Here is a 21,759-nt window from a genome sequence, read left to right as displayed (position 1 = left end):
TTATATTCTTGTACATAGGGGGCAGTATTATAGTAGTTATATTCTTGTACATAGGGGACAGTGTTATAGTAGTTATATTCCTGTACATAGGGGGCAGTATTATAGTAGTTATATTCTTGTACATAGGGGGCAGTATTATAGTAGTTATATTCTTGTACATAGGGGCAGTATTATAGTAGTTATATTCTTGCACATAGGGGGCAGTATTATAGTAGTTATATTCCTGTACATAGGGGGCAGTATTATAGTAGTTATATTCCTGTACATAGGGGGCAGTATTATAGTAGTTATAGTCTTGTACATAGGGGGCAGTATTATAGTAGTTATATTCTTGTACATAGGGGACAGTGTTATAGTAGTTATATTCCTGTACATAGGGGGCAGTATTATAGTAGTTATATTCTTGTACATAGGGGGCAGTATTATAGTAGTTATATTCTTGTACATAGGAGGCAGTATTATAGTAGTTATATTCTTGCACATAGGGGACAGTGTTATAGTAGTTATATTCCTGTACATAGGGGGCAGTATTATAGTAGTTATATTCTTGCACATAGGGGGCAGTATTATAGTAGTTATATTCTTGCACATAGGGGGCAGTATTATAGTAGTTATATTCCTGTACATAGGGGGCAGTATTATAGTAGTTATATTCTTGCACATAGGGGGCAGTATTATAGTAGTTATATTCCTGTACATAGGGGGCAGTATTATAGTAGTTATATTCTTGTACATAGGGGGCAGTATTATAGTAGTTATATTCTTGTACATAGGGGGCAGTATTATAGTAGTTATATTCTTGTACATAGGAGGCAGTATTATAGTAGTTATATTCCTGTACATAGGGGCAGTATTATAGTAGTTATATTCTTGTACATAGGGGGCAGTATTATAGTAGTTATATTCTTGTACATAGGGGGCAGTATTATAGTAGTTATATTCTTGTACATAGGGGGCAGTATTATAGTAGTTATATTCTTGTACATAGGGGGCAGTATTATAGTAGTTATATTCTTGTACATAGGGGGCGGTATTATAGTAGTTATATTCCTGTACATAGGGGGCAGTATTATAGTAGTTATATTCCTGTACATAGGGGGCAGTATTATAGTAGTTATATTCTTGTACATAGGGGGCAGTATTATAGTAGTTATATTCCTGTACATAGGGGGCAGTATTATAGTAGTTATATTCTTGTACATAGGGGGCAGTATTATAGTAGTTATATTCTTGTACATAGGGGGCAGTATTATAGTAGTTATATTCTTGTACATAGGGGACAGTGTTATAGTAGTTATATTCCTGTACATAGGGGGCAGTATTATAGTAGTTATATTCTTGTACATAGGGGGCAGTATTATAGTAGTTATATTCTTGTACATAGGGGCAGTATTATAGTAGTTATATTCTTGCACATAGGGGGCAGTATTATAGTAGTTATATTCCTGTACATAGGGGGCAGTATTATAGTAGTTATATTCCTGTACATAGGGGGCAGTATTATAGTAGTTATAGTCTTGTACATAGGGGGCAGTATTATAGTAGTTATATTCTTGTACATAGGGGACAGTGTTATAGTAGTTATATTCCTGTACATAGGGGGCAGTATTATAGTAGTTATATTCTTGTACATAGGGGGCAGTATTATAGTAGTTATATTCTTGTACATAGGAGGCAGTATTATAGTAGTTATATTCTTGCACATAGGGGACAGTGTTATAGTAGTTATATTCCTGTACATAGGGGGCAGTATTATAGTAGTTATATTCTTGCACATAGGGGGCAGTATTATAGTAGTTATATTCTTGCACATAGGGGGCAGTATTATAGTAGTTATATTCCTGTACATAGGGGGCAGTATTATAGTAGTTATATTCTTGCACATAGGGGGCAGTATTATAGTAGTTATATTCCTGTACATAGGGGGCAGTATTATAGTAGTTATATTCTTGTACATAGGGGGCAGTATTATAGTAGTTATATTCTTGTACATAGGGGGCAGTATTATAGTAGTTATATTCTTGTACATAGGAGGCAGTATTATAGTAGTTATATTCCTGTACATAGGGGCAGTATTATAGTAGTTATATTCTTGTACATAGGGGGCAGTATTATAGTAGTTATATTCTTGTACATAGGGGGCAGTATTATAGTAGTTATATTCTTGTACATAGGGGGCAGTATTATAGTAGTTATATTCTTGTACATAGGGGGCAGTATTATAGTAGTTATATTCTTGTACATAGGGGGCGGTATTATAGTAGTTATATTCCTGTACATAGGGGGCAGTATTATAGTAGTTATATTCCTGTACATAGGGGGCAGTATTATAGTAGTTATATTCTTGTACATAGGGGGCAGTATTATAGTAGTTATATTCCTGTACATAGGGGGCAGTATTATAGTAGTTATATTCTTGTACATAGGGGGCAGTATTATAGTAGTTATATTCCTGTACATAGGGGGCAGTATTATAGTAGTTATATTCTTGCACATAGGGGGCAGTATTATAGTAGTTATATTCCTGTACATAGGGGGCAGTATTATAGTAGTTATATTCTTGTACATAGGGGGCAGTATTATAGTAGTTATATTCTTGTACATAGGGGGCAGTATTATAGTAGTTATATTCTTGTACATAGGAGGCAGTATTATAGTAGTTATATTCCTGTACATAGGGGCAGTATTATAGTAGTTATATTCTTGTACATAGGGGGCAGTATTATAGTAGTTATATTCTTGTACATAGGGGGCAGTATTATAGTAGTTATATTCTTGTACATAGGGGGCAGTATTATAGTAGTTATATTCTTGTACATAGGGGGCAGTATTATAGTAGTTATATTCTTGTACATAGGGGGCGGTATTATAGTAGTTATATTCCTGTACATAGGGGGCAGTATTATAGTAGTTATATTCCTGTACATAGGGGGCAGTATTATAGTAGTTATATTCTTGTACATAGGGGCAGTATTATAGTAGTTATATTCCTGTACATAGGGGGCAGTATTATAGTAGTTAAATTCTTGTACATAGGGGCAGTATTATTTTAGTTATATTCTTGGGCAGTAGAAGATTTTTTAATACCGTGCATAAAGTTATATAAAAAGTAATTGCAGCTGAATTCCTGATTATGCGCTGGATACATTATTCATAGCCCCCTGAATCGAGAGCCCTACAATATGGTAATACACAGAATATATTCTGCTCCGCCACAAATCAGCTAAACGAAGGCGGCTGCCGGGTTCTTTTTTCTATTATTAAGTGAGAGCCTCTCATGGATAACACAGAATCTTCCACTTGTCAGGAGATTGAAGGAAACTTGAGAAAAGAGACAGATGATTTCTTTAATTAAATGTGAATATTAATTGTTTTTGACGTGAGACACTGGACCAGCGAGTGACGCGCAGGCTACATCCTACAGAACTATACAAGTAGTTGGATACCTTTCAGAACCATCAGAATGTCCTCAGGATAGTCCATCAGTATCAGGGGGATAAGAGTCTTATTCTTGGTACCTCCACTATTCAGCTTTATACTATTCCCTGTACGACCACCTAATGTGTCCAGCACTGGTGGTCGCACACGCTCAGTAGATTTTTGATCAACCTGGTCTAACATAGTAGAGTAACTAGAACAAAGCAGCAGCACAAGGACCCTATAAGAGACCCTGGAGGAATTCACATTACCCCAAATTCTTTATAAAACCACTGAGATTGGGGGCTACTAATTGGGGGGAGGGGGATACTTAGGTCACTGGATCAGCAGGATGCAATGAATATCTGCACTGGCTCAGAAGTTACATAAAGTTAACTAATTCAGAAATGTTCTAAGTTCTATAAATGCCTCAATTTCTATTTTAAGAAACCAGAAAGGTCAATTCTCCGTAGAATTACTGGCGGCCATTAACTTTCAATATTAGGAAATCTTTAGAGCGCCTGGTTTTTGGCGTCCTACATCGCAGAATCGTCTGGAGCGCAGTCACATTTCACAACGTTATAGATTTATCTTCTGATGTGGAAATGGAGTGCACTGGGTAACTTAAAGGGGTCGTCCACTTCCAGCAAATAACGGATATTGGGGCAGATTTACTTACCCGGTCCATTCGCGTTCCAGCGGCGGCTTCCCCGACGAGCGTTCGGGTCTTCCGGCGATTCATGAAGGTCCTGCGCACGATGTCCACCAGGTGTCACTGCTGCGCCGAAGTCCGCCGAGGTGCCCCGGAGTTCATCGTCTTCATCGTGGTGCATGTAAGTATGGCCCGTGCGACCAAATTTTTTTTTTTTCAAATGCGCCGGTTTTTCCGAATCCGTTGGGTTTTCGTTCGGCCACGCCCCCCGATTTCCATTGCGTGCATGCTAGCGCCGATGCGCCAAAATCCGATCGCGTGCGCCAAAATCCCGGGGCAATTCAGGGGAAATCGGCGCAAATCGGAAATATTCAGGTAACACGTCGGGAAACCGCGAATCGGGCCCTTAGTAAATGACCCCCGTTGTTTGCGTAATGTAAAGTTCTACAATTTTCCAATATACTTTCTGTATCATTTCTTCACAGTTTTCTAGATCTCCGTTTGCTGTAATTCGATAGGAAGCTTTTATGTTTACTTACTGTGGATAGGACCAGCCCCTGGTCATGTGATGTCACACAGGTGCACGGCTCGTTATATCCCTGGTCATGTGGTGTCACACAGGTGCACGGCTCGTTATATCCCTGGTCATGTGATGTCACACAGGTGCACGGCTCGTTATATCCCTGGTCATGTGATGTTACACAGGTGCACAGCTTGTTATATCCCTGGTCATGTGGCGTCACACAGGTGCACAGCTCATTGTATCACAACTCTGATTACACTCTGTTATATAAACGAGCCGTGCACCTGTGTGACGTCACATGACCAGGGATAGAACACACTGTGCACCTGTGTGACATCACATGACCGGGGATATAACGAGCCATGCACCTGTGTAACATCACATGACCAGGGATATAACGAGCCGTGCACCTGTGTGACATCACATGACCAGGGATATAATCAGCCATGCACCTGTGTGACATCACATGACCAGGGATAAAATGATTCGTGCAGCTGTGTGACATTACATGACCAGGAATTTAACGAGCAGTGCACCTGTGTGACATCACATGACCGGGCATATAATGAGTTGTGCACCTGCGTGACATCACATGAGCAGGGATATAACAAGCCGTGCACCTGTGCTACATCACATGACAAGGAAAAAAATGAGTCATGCACCTGTGTGACATCACATGACCAGGGAAATAACGAGCTGTGCACCTGTGTGACATCACATGACCAGGGAAATAACAAGCCGTGCACCTGTGTGAATAAAATAAGCCGTGCACCGTCTATTCACTGGACTGTCTGTATCTCCAATACTGTAGCTCAAAGAACGACAAGCCTGGAGCAATCTCCAAAGTGAGATTTAAATCTTTAACCCCTTCAGTACCGATGGTCATTGGTGCCAGAAAGACCCCGTCAATTTTTGACGTTCTGCTATGCACTTCTCTAGATGATGATATCTCTGGAAAAGCTTTAAGTATCATAACAAATCTAACTTAAAATTTTTTCAAGACATGCGAGACTTTATCTTGATACCAGAGTTTTTGTCATTTTTACAATTAAAGTGTTTTTTTTTAAAAAAGTAGTAACTTTTACCAAACTATGTTATAAATATGTGCAGAATTATTCTATCACCTCTCCCCAGGTTCAGCTACAGCTGCAGAGGGTGCATGTACTTATGCAATAATGAAAAGTGAAAGCATAAATCATATAAAAGGGGAGATTCTCCTGCTTAATTTGACACCAGAATTGTGTTGCTAGGTGCCAGGGTTCAGGAGGTATGGCCGTATTGAAGTTGGCTACGGTCCTGATGTAAATTTACGTACATTCTGCAATCTGTCACAGTAAAAGCTGCCGTAAATTTACCTGGTGTGGTACTGAAGGGGTTACTATGACACAAGCAGAATGTTTGTAGGTGCTAGAGAGCGCACAGGGTGCCTGAAGTAGGGGTGGTGCCACACGTGGAGTTTTTGGTCCTTTTTAGAGCATGCGGTTTCAATCCTTTTAAAAACGCATCAGTTTTTGACCGTTTACGAAACGTTTGGCTGCTTAGAACCTGTTTATCTATTAAGATAATCGGGAAAAGGGGTCAAAAACGGACGCGTTTTTAAACAGACTGAAAACACATGCTTTAAAATGGACCAAAAACGCCACATGTGGTATCACCCTTATGCTTCCACTTCAGCCTCTAAAAGGGACTCATCTCAGAAAAAAAAAAAATTGACTCTTCTCTGCCCATTTGCAGAGCAGGGAATTCTAGAAAGGACATATCATCCCCTACATGAAGGGGATGGGAGTTTAATGGGGTAAAATCTGTTAACCCTTTCCCAGATTTCACCGCAGATGTTTCAGCTCTGGGATCACATATACAGGTGAGTTGTCCTCCATCGTTGTACTTACCATCACTGTCCTGAATGCAGAGAAATCTTGATTTTTCTTGACCTGTCAATGAATATTTTTGGGGACAAGGACGGGAAGATACAGGTAATAGACAATGGATGACTTACCTCCAGCAGCTGGACATTCCTGGTGTAAGCCAGCGCGGGCAGGGAGGTGTGCAGGATATCTACCACAGCTTGGAGATGCTGCAAACACTCCTTCTGGAAGTCCAGGCTCCTCACTTTGATGTTGAGGACTCGTCTCTCGGTGTCCATGTGCCGACATTCCTGGATGAAGCCTCGGACCATGGCCAGGATACTCCTGTAGTCCTCCGGGGACAGCTCCGCCTGGGCGCCGCTGATCTTCACCTTCACATTCTCAGCTGCTCCAACCATTGCACAGAACCGAGTGAAGCGGCTGCTGTATCTCTCCACCTCCTCCATGGAGACTCTCATCAGACAAGATATACTCTTCACCTGGAATAAGAAGTTTGACGCTGGATAGAACATGGGATAAGTAGTGTGGGCAGATCCAAGGGTACAAAGGAGATGCCACCTTAGCAAACACCAACTGTAATGGACCAAGAACCTGATGGCACAGGGTGTCTCCTACTCAAACAGTCCTCGTCCTAGAGGGGTATTGCCATTGTGCCAACTCTTTCCATAACGTCTATGGACTCCACTGGAGGAGGCTGGAAACCAGTCATAGAAACTCAGCAGGAGACAACCATGACATAACCCAAACCCCTGTAAAGGTTTAGAGTCACCAGATTGGGAGGTCCTTAATCCCAGGAGCAATGAGTTCGGCTATTGCTTTGAGGGCTGCAAACCTGCCCCATCCATGAACATGTTTAGATAGTAGACCTCACTGGACCCTTACTATTAACTTTTTGGTTCTTTTTTTTTTTTTTTTGTAGACCTCCTTCCACCATGGGTGGCTCTAGACAGAGGGTTAATCCAACCAGAACCAATCCTGCTCTCTCCGAGTAGATAAAGCCTTTTGCCACTTGGGTTCTGGATGGTGACCACCTTGTCCTATGCCACTTACCTTCAAGTATATGAATCCACGGGGCGTGGCCTGATGCCGGACTGAGAAGGACGTGCGCCGCGGAGCTCCCGGGACCCGACACCCCATCTCCCTCCTAAGGCAGCCATCCCTCACTTGTGCCCGTTCCCCTCCGCCCCGGGGTGCCCCACACACCTGCCACTGTCCTCCGGTGCCGTTTTGGAGGCGGCTACGGACACCGCGCCGCTCCTCCGTGCTCCCCCGCGGCCGACCACGTGACCCGCGCGGCGGCCCGCTCCTAGCCGCCCGGTGCAGCGGTAAACCGATCGCCGGGGACATTTTCCTGCACCTTGCCGCCTGGACATCGCTCCCACCGCCGAGGGCACTGTGACAGCGCTCCAGCCAGCCCTTTATCCTGCTGGAGGCGCCATCCTGTGGACTCCCCTGCGCTGCCTGAGGCCTAGGCGCGCAGGGTTAACCCTGTCACTGCTGGACTGATCCAGGACCAGGTAGGGAAGTAATTCCCCTGCTGCTGCCCACCTCTGCCCTGGGGACCCCAAGCTATACAGCCCAGCACTGAGTCCTCCATATTCCCAGAGATCCCCTGTTCCTGGGTTCTGTTTTATATTAACCCTTGCAGTCCTGCTGCAATACTCCACGTGGGTTTGGACTGTATCTCTGCTAACTACTGGACGCTAGGCTTCCTGATTGTTTATCACTGGCCCCCCCCTGCCCAGACGCCATGGGTAATCGGAGGAAGACGGCTAAAATGCTCAAAGCAGCGTCCGGGGTGTCTGCACCTCCTTCGGATGATGAATCCGTCCATGGGGATCCTCCATTCCAGTCCCTGGAACCCCTGGATGCGCAGGAATGCTCCACATCACAAGCCGTTCTGGAGCAGATACAGTCAAACGCTGCCAAAAAGTTAGGGAGATTCTCCCGCACACAGCCTTGCTCTCCTCAGGGGTCCCCAAACTCCTCTCCCTCCCTCTTTGAAGGCTCCCAGAGCCCGCCACAGCTTGTAAGCTATGAAGAGGGTGCTGATCCGTCTGACGCGGCCACGGAGTTGGATCGGAAATTTGCAGAGGTGCTGGCGGCCATTAACGGATGCCAATCCAAACTGGTCACCAAGGTGGATGAGCTGCGACAGGACTTTGTTCTATTACGACATGATGTCCACAAAGCCAAAGAGCGAATCACCGAAACTGAACGCAGAATATCTGAGGTGGAGGATGTCCAGAGGCCTATGCCGACACAGATCAGAGAGCTTCAGCGCCAAATGTCTGCATCCATCGACAGAGCTGATGACCTCGAAAACCGCCTGCGACGGAACAACGTCAGAGTGGTTGGTCTCCCCGAAAAAGTGGAAGGGTCTGACCCTGTATCCTTTTTTGAAAATTGGCTCAAAAATATGCTTCCTGCAGATACCTTCTCCCCGTTCTTCACAGTGGAAAGGGCCCATCGCGTGCCATCCCGCCCTGGCCCCCCAGGGGGCAATCCGAGACCCTTCCTGGCCCGGCTGCTGCACTTTAGGGACAGGGACTCTATCCTCAGGGCTGTCCGTACCAAGGGAGAAATTCTCTATGCCAACAGCAGAGTGTCCTTCTACCCTGATTTCTCTGCATCCGTCAGGAAACAGCGAGCACAATTCACCGAGGTCCGTGCCCGTCTCCGTGACAAGGGGTATAAATACTCCATGATGTACCCTTCCAAGCTCCGAATTGTGGACGGCCAGAAGACTCGTTTCTTCACCTGCCCAACCGAAGCACTTCACTGGGCTGACGCAGCCCCTCGGGCTCCTGCTGGAAGGCCCGCACCTCCTGAGTGACTGGACTCACATATCCTTTTATCTGATGTGCTATGACAATGCTGGACTTAGTCCTGAATAGTTATCTAGGGGTCCCAAATCACTGTTACAGTTTTCTAATATTTGTTTACACATTACGTGCCTCACAAATGTACCCTGTGATTGATTTGTGTTCTCTGTTTGGTCATATCGACCAGTGCGCCACATATGGCACTTCATTCTTTCCCTATTCCCCCCCCTCCTCCTCTCCCCTCCCCCTTCCCCCTCCCCTCCCCCTTCCCCCATCCCCTATCTCCTCTTTGGTTTTCTCTAAATATGGCTGCCTAATAACCTCCTGATCATATATACATTAAGGGTTGAAGGTCCCGGGACAAATGGTGTAGGTTTGTCTTGAGTTAGGGACCACTGTTCTACTCTTTGATTGTTATTGGGTATAGGTCTACACTACTGCTGTTAGGGTGTTAGACAGGGGGTTTGTATTCTTGGGATTGTTAGTTCAGTTCTGTTATATTTGTTATGCTCACTGTTGTCTGTCTGTCTATGTCTTTGTGGTATGAAAGGATGAATGCTTGGTTGCTCACGTCTCCTTCCCCACACCCCTTTCCCTTCCGCTAAGATGTCTTCACTTAAGGTAATGAGCTGGAATGTGAGGGGACTTAATTCTAAATTCAAGAGGGCTCTGATGTTAGATGTCATTAAGCGTCAAGCCCCTCACATTGTATGTATCCAAGAGACACACCTTACGGGTCAGAAGGTCCTCTCCCTGAAGCGGGCCTGGGTGGCTAGAGGGTATCATTCCTCCTACTCTGTCTACGCTAGGGGAGTATCCATACTCATATCCAAAGCGCTTCCCATAGAGGTCATACAGGTAGCGCCGGATCACTTTGGCCGTTATGTGATCGTACATTGTGCCTTGTGGGGCTTTACCTTTACTATAGCGTCTATTTATGTCCCCCCTCCCTTTGATCCAGCTGTATTGCACCTAATATCCAGTAAGCTGGCTGCTATGCCTCCCAGTCCGATACTCTGCATTGGTGACTTCAATGCAGTCCCTAATCCCTCCTTAGATCGTACAAGTGGTCTGGACACAGGCTCGGTCCGTCTGAACGAGTGGCTCACTTCTCTAGACCTCGCCGATGTTTGGCGTAGTAAACACCCTCAAGAGAGAGAATATTCATTCTATTCCTCTGTGCACAGGAGCTTCTCTCGGATTGATCTGGCCTTTGTCTCCCCTGATATGTTGCCGCACGTTGACCAGGTATCCTATTGCCCACGCAGTGCATCAGACCACTCCGCCTTGCTCATTAGTCTCCTTATAGGCCCCCCCAGCGACTCCCGCGTATGGCGCCTGCACCCGGCCTGGCTCCAATCCCCAGCGGTCCTGAGTACTGTCAGGGCTGCGCACAGCGAGTTCTGGGATGTACACTCAACCCATCCTGATCCTCTCCTAGTCTGGGACTCGTACAAGTCCTCGGTGCGGGGAGCATTCATGTCGGGGGTAGCTGGCCATAGAAAGTCTCTAAACGCGCAGGAGGAGAGGCTGACCGCTGCACTGGTAAATGCAGAAAAGGAGTATCTAGAGAAACCTACTCCGGGGAATAAAAAGACTTGGGCTCAGGCGCAGAGGAACCATCTAGCTGTAGTGAAGGAGCGCACCAGTAAGCGCCTGCTAGCCAGGGAAGCGTCCATCTTTGAATTCGGAGATAAAAATGGGAAGCTGCTTGCGTATTTATCGCGGGCTGAACGTCCTTGTGCTTCCGTTCCCTCTATCCTTAACAGTAGTGGAACCCTGATCACAGAACCCCGGGCCATAAACATGGTATTTCATGAATTCTATTCCTCTCTTTACAGCTCCAGATTGTCCGCCTCTTCCGTCGAGATTTCCAGATTCCTTGACAGTCTTCCACTTTGGAGACTCACATCGGCACAGTCATCGGAGCTTGATGCTCCGCTCTCGGCGGAGGAGGTGGAACTGGCCATCCAATCGTTGCCCCTCGGTAAGACACCTGGACTTGATGGGCTGGGAGGTGAGTGGTATAGGGATAACTGTGAGACCCTGGTCCCTCATCTACTTAGCCTGTACTCCGATGCGCTCGACAGTGGTTCCCTCCCTGACTCCATGCGAGAGGCCCTTATTGTAGTTCTTCCTAAGCCTGGCAAGGATCCCCTGCTTCCCGACTCGTACCGCCCAATTTCCCTCCTAAACTCAGATGTTAAAATCCTAGCAAAAATTCTGGCAACAAGGCTTAATAAAGTAATATTATCCTTGGTTCACCCGGACCAGACGGGCTTTATGCCTGGGAGGGGAACTGACATAAATATACAAAGACTACACCTGAATATAGCAGAGGCAGAGCGGTCTCCAGACCCTGGGTTTATCTTATCCTTAGACAATTGTAAGGCGTTTGACTCTGTGGAATGGGCATATCTGTGGACCCTTTTGCCTAGAATGGGTCTTGGCCCTCGATTTACAGCATTAGTTAAACTACTGTATAATGATCCCAAGGCTAGGGTACGGACCAACCTTAACATCTCACCTACTCTCCCTATGGCCAGGGGCACTAGGCAGGGCTGCCCGCTATCTCCCCTCCTCTTCGCACTTGCCATTGAGCCCCTTGCTGTGGCGATCCGTCACTCTGATAGCATTAAGGGTATTACTAGAGGTCCTATCATTGAAAAGGTATCTCTCTACGCTGATGATACACTTGTATACCTTGGAGACGTGGGCCCCTCTCTGGAATCCCTTCTGTCCCTGATAGAACGCTACGGGGGGTTCTCAGGTCTCCGGGTTAACTGGGACAAATCGGTCCTTTTCCCCTTATCTGATGTAGGGGTACACTCCCTCCCCGTCCCAGTCCAGGTGGTGTCCACCTTTAAATATCTGGGAGTTCAGGTGTCACGCAGGGTCCAGGCATATACGGAGTTAAACATTACACCCTTTATAACTGCAACGGAATCACGCCTAAAAGCCTGGTCCACTCTCCCCCTGTCTTTGTACGGGCGTATTAACATATTTAAAATGATTTTTCTCCCAAAATTTCTATACCTTTTCCATGCCTGTCCTATACTCCTTCCTAAGAGTTTGTTTAAACGCTTAGACGGCATTCTCAGGTCCTTTTACTGGCAGAGTAGTGCCCCGCGGTTCAGTTTAGCGCTGCTTCAGGCTCCCAAGTCTAGGGGTGGACTGGCTGCCCCGGATCTGTATCTTTATTACCTGGCTTCCCAGCTTGTATATGCCCAGTGGTGGATAGATATAGACATGGGTAATGCAGCTACTGCACTGGCTGGTGCCCTGGTAGGTTCCTACGAGGCCCTTACAAACCTGCTGTACAGGTATAAGTCCCCATCTGATACCCCACTTCCCCTACGTACGGTAGCGGTGTGCTGGCGTAGGGCACAATCCCTGGTAGAACCGAGCAGCTCTCCCCCTCTCTCGCCTAGGACTCCATTGTGGCTCAATCCATGGCTCTCTCACTTCCTCTCCCTCCCGGGCTGGACAATGTGGGGGGCAGCGGGGGTGAAATTTGTAGGCCAGCTCTTATCCCCGGTAGCAGAGTTACTCAGCTTTAACGAGATAAGGGAGAGACATACTGTACCCAATACGGCTAGCTTCCATTACACGCAACTGCGGCACGCATTCAAAGCCCAATTCGGCTCCTTCAGCCTGACAGTGAAATTCTCCAAACTAGAGACTCTGATGAGTACCCCGGACCTCCCTAAGCCACTCACTCAGTGCTATGCTCTCCTACAAGAGCAAAAGTCCAGACCGTTTGATAGAGCCTGTGAACGCTGGAGACAGGATATCCCTGACCTGTCAGATGATGACTGGAGGGAGGTCGAACTGTCCTACTTCACATCTGTAGTGAGTGCGAGGGACTTCCTGATCCAATCTAAATTCCTCCATCGAGTATACTTCACCCCTGCTAGACTATTCCGCATGGGAGCAATGCCCAATGATCTTTGCTTTCGCTGTCAGGCTGAAGTCGGATCCTTCCTGCATTGTGTCTGGTCCTGCCCTAGGGTCCATGTCTTCTGGTCCGAAGTGCTGGAATTCCTAAATATACACTTTGATTTCCCACGCTTGATGTCTCCCTCTGTGTGTCTCCTCGGCATCATAAATGAAGTTGTCAATGGCCACTATGACAAAATTTTCTTTAGGTTTGTCTTATACTACGCCCGAAAAGTGGTGGTGATGACCTGGAAGGACCAGGAGCCCCCTCCATTAAAAAGATGGATACTACTTATTAACAGCGTCATTCCCCACTACCGGTCCCTGTATACCAACAGGAAGTGTCCCCAGAAGTTTGATCGCATCTGGTCCAGATGGTGCGCGACTCCCCATACAGCCTTATAATCACATGTGACATATACTCCTCTCCATGATGAAGGAGACTGAGCGTGCTGGTATGTGTGTGTGTGTGTGTGTGACTGATTGTCTATGTGTCAATAGTTGTTTGTGTTGTATCAAGATGTCTGGCTGCAGTATCCTGCTGTTATCTATTGTGTAATATCCCTCAGGTAGTTTTGTAACACAGCAAGAACCTGATTGTTACCATGGCTGTTGTATAATAATCCTGTAATGGGGGGAAGGAAATATGTGGCAGACAATCTTGTTTTCTGGTTTTGTTTATTGTAATTGTATAAAATTTCAAAAATTGCAAAAATAAATACTTTTAAAAAAAAGTATATGAATCCACCACTGTGCGTCATGTCTGTATGTCTGGAGGTAGGTCTATACGTCTATCAATAAAGGACGGTGCAAGGCTGAGGGTCACCTACCCATTTCTGATAGTCTGAATCCACGCCAAGGAGAAGGTCACAGTTGGGCCAGGTCTTCTTTGGTGACCACTTCGGGGCAGTGTCCGTCTTCTTCTCAATTGGTGACGGAAGGAAGAATATGGAAAAGCTCGGATCCTCGCTAAGAGGGGAAACTTTACCTGCAACACAGAAAAAAAATTCAGGAAATAGTGAGAATGGGAAGATGTTCTGCACTTGGTAGGTCAAGAGCATGACCCCCGTTGACCCCAGCATAGGTCTTGTTCAACCGAAAAAAGTTGGGTAACTTCAAGCTGCTGTGTAGTCTCCTTCGTACCCCCTTAGGCTCCAGGGCATAATCGCAACTACAGCACCCCCTAAAGCTACTAAGGGCAATGCATGCACCTACATACTAGGGTTGTGGACCTTCAGAAGAACCAACAAAAACTTCTTGCTATCTCAATCATCGTTCCTTGGTCTCATGTTCTGGTACCTGTTCTCCTAATCCTGGACCCTGACCCATGTCTCCAGTTCTGACTACACACCACGGTCTTGTCTTCGATCTAACATCTCCATTACTAATGACCATTTTGGCATCTAACTGCTGCACATGACAGTCACCTGTAGGTGGCAGTAGAGAGAAACATTAGAGAGATACTTACCCAGGATGCATTGCGGGTACTTAGATCTGCCTAATGAGAATCGGTACAGTCAAAAATAAAGTTTTATTATTGGAAAATTTAACAAAAATACTAGTCAAATGCCCTTTCTAGGGTTCCCTAAACTACCCCAAACCTCTTCAGGTGGTATCCCCTGCCAGGAGAAAGACGGTCCAGGGAAGATCACTGACCCCTGATAGTTAGGGGTCTTTTAGTCAGGGGAAACTTCTAAACAAAATCGGTTTAGAAATAATAGATTGCAATACCACACACAACCTGTGGACATTGGAGGCGCTGTTTTTAGAATACATCCGCCATAGTTACACAATTGTGAGTGTGCTAAAAAATAAAAAATAGAAATTGTGCCCAATTTACGTTTCTCCATCTGCCGACTTTTACAAGGAAGATAAATGGTAGGAACGGGCAAAATTGATGGCAAAATGACAATTTTTTTGGGCAGCAGTGATGGTCATTTACTACTCAATTAAGCAGATAAATGGACGTGCGATGAGGTCGGTCAGTGACGGCTGCAGAGGCCTTGAAATTGAGGAGGCAGCGCAGGGGCACATCGCTGGCTGATAACACAGAGCAATCACGGGCATAAGACACACGGGAGCCCACTACACGCACCACCGCCCCCTGCACCGGCCAACACAGCCCTCAGCTACTTGTTAATGTAGCGTCACACGTACAGATGACAGCAACGTGACTCACAGATCTCTCCACCAGATGGGATCCAGTCACATGACAGCGACAATATACAAAACATTCTGTACCAAACCATAGAGAAGACAAATGTGTAACTAATCCCCCAGCAAAGGAAAGAATATTTCCATATATTATAGTAGTTATATTCCTGTACATAGGGGGGCAGTATTATAGTAGTTATATTCCTGTACATAGGGGGCAGTATTATAGTAGTTATATTCTTGTACATAGGGGGCAGTATTATAGTAGTTATATTCTTGTACATAGGGGGCAGTATTATAGTAGTTATATTCCTGTACATAGGGGGCAGTATTATAGTAGATATATTCCTGTACATAGGGGGCAGTATTATAGTAGTTATATTCCTGTACATAGGGGGCAGTATTATAGTGGTTATATACTTGTACATAGGGGGCAGTATTATAGTAGTTATATTCTTGTACATAGGGGGCAGTATTATAGTAGTTATATTCTTGTACATAGGGGGCAGTATTATAGTAGATATATTCCTGTACATAGGGGGCAGTATTATAGTAGTTATATTCCTGTACATAGGGGGCAGTATTATAGTGGTTATATACTTGTACATAGGGGGCAGTATTATAGTAGTTATATTCTTGTACATAGGGGGCAGTATTATAGTAGTTATATTCTTGTACATAGGGGGCAGTATTATAGTAGTTATATTCTTGTACATAGGGGGCAGTATTATAGTAGTTATATTCTTGTACATAGGGGGCAGTATTATAGTAGTTATATTCTTGTATATAGGGGGCAGTATTATAATAGTTATATTCCTGTACATAGGGGGCAGTATTATAGTAGTTATATTCCTGGACATAGGGGGCAGTATTATAGTAGTTATATTCTTGTACATAGGGGGCAGTATTATAGTAGTTATATTCTTGTACATAGGGGGCAGTATTATAGTAGTTATATTCTTGTACATAGGAGGCAGTATTATAGTAGTTATATTCTTGTACATAGGGGGCAGGATTATAGTAGTTATATTCCTGTACATGAGGGGTAGTATTATAGTAGTTATATTCTTGTACATAGGAGGCAGTATTATAGTAGTTATATTCTTGAACATAGGGGGCAGTATTATAGTAGTTATATTCCTGTACATAGGGGGCAGTATTATAGTAGTTATATTCCTGTACATAGGGAGCAGTATTATAGTAGTTATATTCTTGTACATAGGGGGCAGTATTATAGTAGTTATATTCTTGTACATAGGGGCCAGTGTTATAGTAGTTATATTCTTGTACATAGGGGGCAGTATTATAGTAGTTATATTCTTGTACATAGGAGGCAGTATTATAGTAGTTATATTCCTGTACATAGGGGGCAGTATTATAGTAGTTATATTCCTGTACATAGGGGGCAGTATTATAGTAGTTATATTCTTGTACATAGGGGGCAGTATTATAGTAGTTATATTCCTGTACATAGGGGGCAGTATTATAGTAGTTATATTCTTGTACATAGGGGGCAGTATTATAGTAGTTATATTCTTGTACATAGGAGGCAGTATTATAGTAGTTATATTCTTGTACATAGGGGGCAGTATTATAGTAGTTATATTCCTGTACATAGGGGGCAGTATCATAGTAGTTATATTCTTGTACATAGGGGGTAGTATTATAGTAGTTATATTCTTGTACATAGGAGGCAGTATTATAGTAGTTATATTCTTGTACATAGGGGGCAGTATTATAGTAGTTATATTCTTGTACATAGGAGGCAGTATTATAGTAGTTATATTCTTGTACATAGGGGGCAGTATTATAGTAGTTATATTCCTGTACATAGGGGGCAGTATCATAGTAGTTATATTCTTGTACATAGGGGGCAGTATTATAGTAGTTATATTCCTGTACATAGGGGGCAGTATCATAGTAGTTATATTCTTGTACATAGGGGGCAGTATTATAGTAGTTATATTCTTGTACATAGGGGGCAGTATTATAGTAGTTATATTCTTGTACATAGGGGGCAGTATTATAGTAGTTATATTCTTGTACATAGGGGGCAGTATTATAGTAGTTATATTCTTGTACATAGGGGGCAGTATTATAGTAGTTATATTCTTGTACATAGGGGGCAGTATTATAGTAGTTATATTCTTGTACATAGGGGGCAGTATTATAGTAGTTATATTCTTGTACATAGGGGGCAGTATTATAGTAGTTATATTCTTGTACATAGGAGGCAGTATTATGATAGTTATATTCTTGTACATAGGGGGCAGTATTATAGTAGTTATATTCTTGTACATAGGGGGCAGTATTATAGTAGTTATATTCCCGTACATAGGGGGTAGTATTATAGTAGTTATATTCCTGTACATAGGGGGCAGTATTATAGTAGTTATATTCCTGTACATATGGGGCAGTATTATAGTAGTTATATTCCTGTACATAGGGGGCAGTATTATAGTACTTATATTCTTGTACATAGGGGGCAGTATTATAGTACTTATATTCTTGTACATAGGGGGCAGTATTATAGTAGTTATATTCTTGTACATAGGGGGCAGTATTATAGTAGTTATATTCTTGTACATAGGGGGCAGTATTATAGTAGTTATATTCTTGTACATAGGGGGCAGTATTATAGTAGTTATATTCTTGTACATAGGGGGCAGTATTATAGTAGTTATATTCTTGTACATAGGGGGCAGTATTATAGTAGTTATATTCCTGTACATAGGGGGCAGTATTATAGTAGTTATATTCTTGTACATAGGGGGCAGTATTATAGTAGTTATATTCCTGTACATAGGGGGCAGTATTATAGTAGTTATATTCCTGTACATATGGGGCAGTATTATAGTAGTTATATTCTTGTACATAGGGGGCAGTATTATAGTAGTTATATTCTTGTACATAGGAGGCAGTATTATAGTAGTTATATTCTTGTACATAGGGGGCAGTATTATAGTAGTTATATTCCTGTACATAGGGGGTAGTATTATAGTAGTTATATTCTTGTACATAGGAGGCAGTATTATAGTAGTTATATTCTTGTACATAGGGGGCAGTATTATAGTAGTTATATTCCTGTACATAGGGGGCAGTATTATAGTAGTTATATTCTTGTACATAGGGGGCAGTATTATAGTAGTTATAATCTTGTACATAGGGGGCAGTATTATAGTAGTTATATTCCTGTACATAGGGAGCAGTATTATAGTAGTTATATTCTTGTACATAGGGGGAAGTATTATAGTAGTTATATTCTTGTACATAGGGGCAGTATTATAGTAGTTATATTCTTGTACATAGGGGACAGTATTATAGTAGTTATATTCTTGAACATAGGGGGAAGTATTATAGTAGTTATATTCTTGTACATATGGGACAGTATTATAGTAGTTATATTCTTGTACATAGGGGGAAGTATTATAGTAGTTATATTCTTGTACATAGGGGGCAGTATTATAGTAGTTATATTCTTGTACATAGGGGGCAGTATTATAGTAGTTATATTCTTGTACATATGGGCAGTATTATAGTAGTTATATTCCTGTACATAGGGGGCAGTATTATAGTAGTTATATTCTTGTACATAGGGGGCAGTATTATAGTAGTTATATTCTTGTACATAGGGGGCAGTATTATAGTAGTTATATTCCTGTACATAGGGGGCAGTATTATAGTAGTTATATTCTTGTACATAGGGGGCAGTATTATAGTAGTTATATTCCTGTACATAGGGGGCAGTATTATAGTAGTTATATTCTTGTACATAGGGGGCAGTATTATAGTAGTTATATTCTTGTACATAGGGGTCAGTATTATAGTAGTTATATTCTTGTACATAGGGGGCAGTATGATAGTAGTTATATTCCTGTACATAGGGGGCAGTATTATAGTAGTTATATTCCTGTACATAGGAGCTGTATATTGCCAACCCTAAAAATTGCATGTATAAAAGTGTCATCTATAATGTAATAGATGGTGTTTCCCACTTACCTATAGTCTGCTCAAATTTATCTGTAATCCCTTTTATTTGTACTTCAAATTCAGTGTTAGGAGGGAAGACTTGGACGTTCCTAGAAGCAGCCGATGACCTGCTATGAGGAAATCACGTTATAAGGACATTGTACATGGGTGAGGTATAAGTAGAATATGATCACACCTGCGGCACATGGGGGTCTATGGGAGCCCCCTGGGTACCTGGTGATGCTACAATGGTGAGACATCTAATATACAACTCTCCCTGATTCGCTATCGCTTCTCTTACCTCCTTGGACTCTCTTCCACTTTGTCCTGGTTGACCCATTCTTCAGACTCTGGAACATAAGTAGAGATCAGTATAAATGATGGGTGAGACGTCTCTATCTACCCAGTGCCCACAGCAGCAGTGACAATGGGGACATAGTGATACATTGGGGGTCATTTACTTACCCGGTCCTGTTGCCCTCCAGGGGCGCGTTCTCCGTCGAGGATTCGGGTCTCCTGGCAATGCAGTAAGGTAGTGCGACTGATGTCCACTAGGTGTCGCTGCTGCGCTGAAGTCCGCTGGAGTTCACCATCCTATCCTAGGTGCAGGTAAGCGCGTGTCAAGCGACACATAATTTTTTTTAAATTCCGCGTTTTTTTCTGAATCCGTCGGGTTTTCAGATGGCGACACCCCTGTTTTCCGTCGCATGCATGCCGGCGCAATCCGATTGCGTGCGCCAAAATCCTGTCGGAATTCGTCGGAAATTGTCGGGATGCCCGACGGATTCTGGCCCTCAGTAAATGACCCCCATTGAGTCTCAGGCGTCCTGGGATTCTGGATTTTGACATATTTAAAGCTAGGAGACACTTCTTAGAGTCTCAAAATGCAAAGAATAAAAAACAGAGTCATAATTACCTGAATATTCCAAGTTTCCTTCTTCAAAGGTCACCTGCTTCTTGCCCGAGGGAAGGTCACGTGACCCGGACACCCCCTGCGTGGTCACCTGCTGCTTGTCCTCCATTGTGGACGTTAAGACCAAGCAAACTTCAAAAACTGGGGCCACCTCTTGTCTCCCCCGAATCTTCATTCTAATGTTACTCAGCACCTGAAATCAAGAGGAGAATGAATGTACCGCCATATAGCTGCATTCATATTCATGGGATTATAATATGTGTAATAAGTGCCGCCATCCCATACATATTCAGAGATCATATGGATACAGAGTAATCAGCGGCAACGGATAAATATGGGAATCAGGATGAGAGGAAGATTATTTGTTACTTCTCAAAGGCCCAGAAAATGGTAATCAGTGAAGACTGTACAGATCAGATTGTCCAAGTACTAAACCAGTGGAATTAGTATTCTGTATGAGATGAAGCCACCTAATAATACTACTACAGACAATGCCTAGTCACACAGTCCCTCCACCTGCAGAATAGTGAGTGCAGCTCTGGGGTATAATACAGGATGTAACTCAGGATCAGTACAGGATAAGTAATGTCATGTATGTACACAGTGACTGCACCAGCAGCAGAATAGTGAGTGCAGCTCTGGAGTATAATACAGGATGTAACTCAGGATCAGTACAGGATAAGTAATGTCATGTATGTACAGTGACTACACCAGCAGCAGAATAGTGAGTGCAGCTCTGCAGTATAATACAGGATGTAACTCAGGATCAGTACAGGATAAGTAATGTCATGTATGTACACAGTGACTGCACCAGCAGCAGAATAGTGAGTGCAGCTCTGGAGTATAATACAGGATGTAACTCCGGATCAGTACATGATAAGTAATGTCATGTATGTACACAGTGACTGCGCCAGCAGCAGAATAGTGAGTGCAGCTCTGGAGTATAATACAGGATGTAACTCAGGATGAGTACAGGATAAGTAATGTCATGTATGTACACAGTGACTGCACCAGCAGCAGAATAGTGAGTGCAGCTCTGGAGTATAATACTGGATGTAACTCAGGATCAGTACAGGATAAGTAATGTCATGTATGTACACAGTAACTGCACCAGCAGCAGAATAGTGAGTGCAGCTCTGGAGTATAATACAGGATGTAACTCAGGATCAGTACAAGATAAGTAATGTCATGTATGTACACAGTGACTGCACCAGCAGCAGAATAGTGAGTGCAGCTCTGGAGTATAATACAGGATGTAACTCAGGATCAGTACAGGATAAGTAATGTCATGTATGTACACAGTGACTGCACCAGCAGCAGAATAGTGAGTGCAGCTCGGGGGTATAATACAGGATGTAACTCAGGATCAGTACAGGATAAGTAATGTCATGTATGTACACAGTGACTGCACCAGCAGCAGAATAGTGAGTGCAGCTCTGGAGTATAATACAGGATGTAACTCAGGATCAGTACAGGATAAGTAATGTCATGTATGTACACAG

General features: G+C 43.6%; 1 protein-coding gene across 4 annotated transcripts in view; it reads right to left on the bottom strand.

Annotated features, from left to right (window-relative positions):
• Positions 1-21,759, bottom strand: part of DNAH14 (dynein axonemal heavy chain 14) — a 153,971-nt gene that overhangs the window by 111,284 nt on the left and 20,928 nt on the right. For 3 of the 4 annotated variants that reach the window (XM_072140043.1, XM_072140044.1, XM_072140046.1), the window contains exons 13-17: positions 20,261-20,450; positions 19,646-19,694; positions 19,375-19,475; positions 14,052-14,209; positions 6,589-6,936 (exon numbers count right to left, since the gene is read on the bottom strand). In XM_072140043.1, coding sequence (XP_071996144.1) covers positions 6,589-6,936; positions 14,052-14,209; positions 19,375-19,475; positions 19,646-19,694; positions 20,261-20,450 — 846 coding nt within the window. The remainder of the gene's footprint in view (positions 1-6,588; positions 6,937-14,051; positions 14,210-19,374; positions 19,476-19,645; positions 19,695-20,260; positions 20,451-21,759) is intronic. The other variant, XM_072140045.1, reaches the window with a different exon arrangement.

The sequence above is a fragment of the Engystomops pustulosus genome, chromosome 3, assembly GCF_040894005.1.
Source record: "Engystomops pustulosus chromosome 3, aEngPut4.maternal, whole genome shotgun sequence".
In the NCBI taxonomy this organism is placed as follows: Eukaryota; Metazoa; Chordata; class Amphibia; order Anura; family Leptodactylidae; genus Engystomops; species Engystomops pustulosus.
Note: the sequence above shows the minus strand (reverse complement) of the source record. Positions and strands in the feature narration are given on the sequence as shown.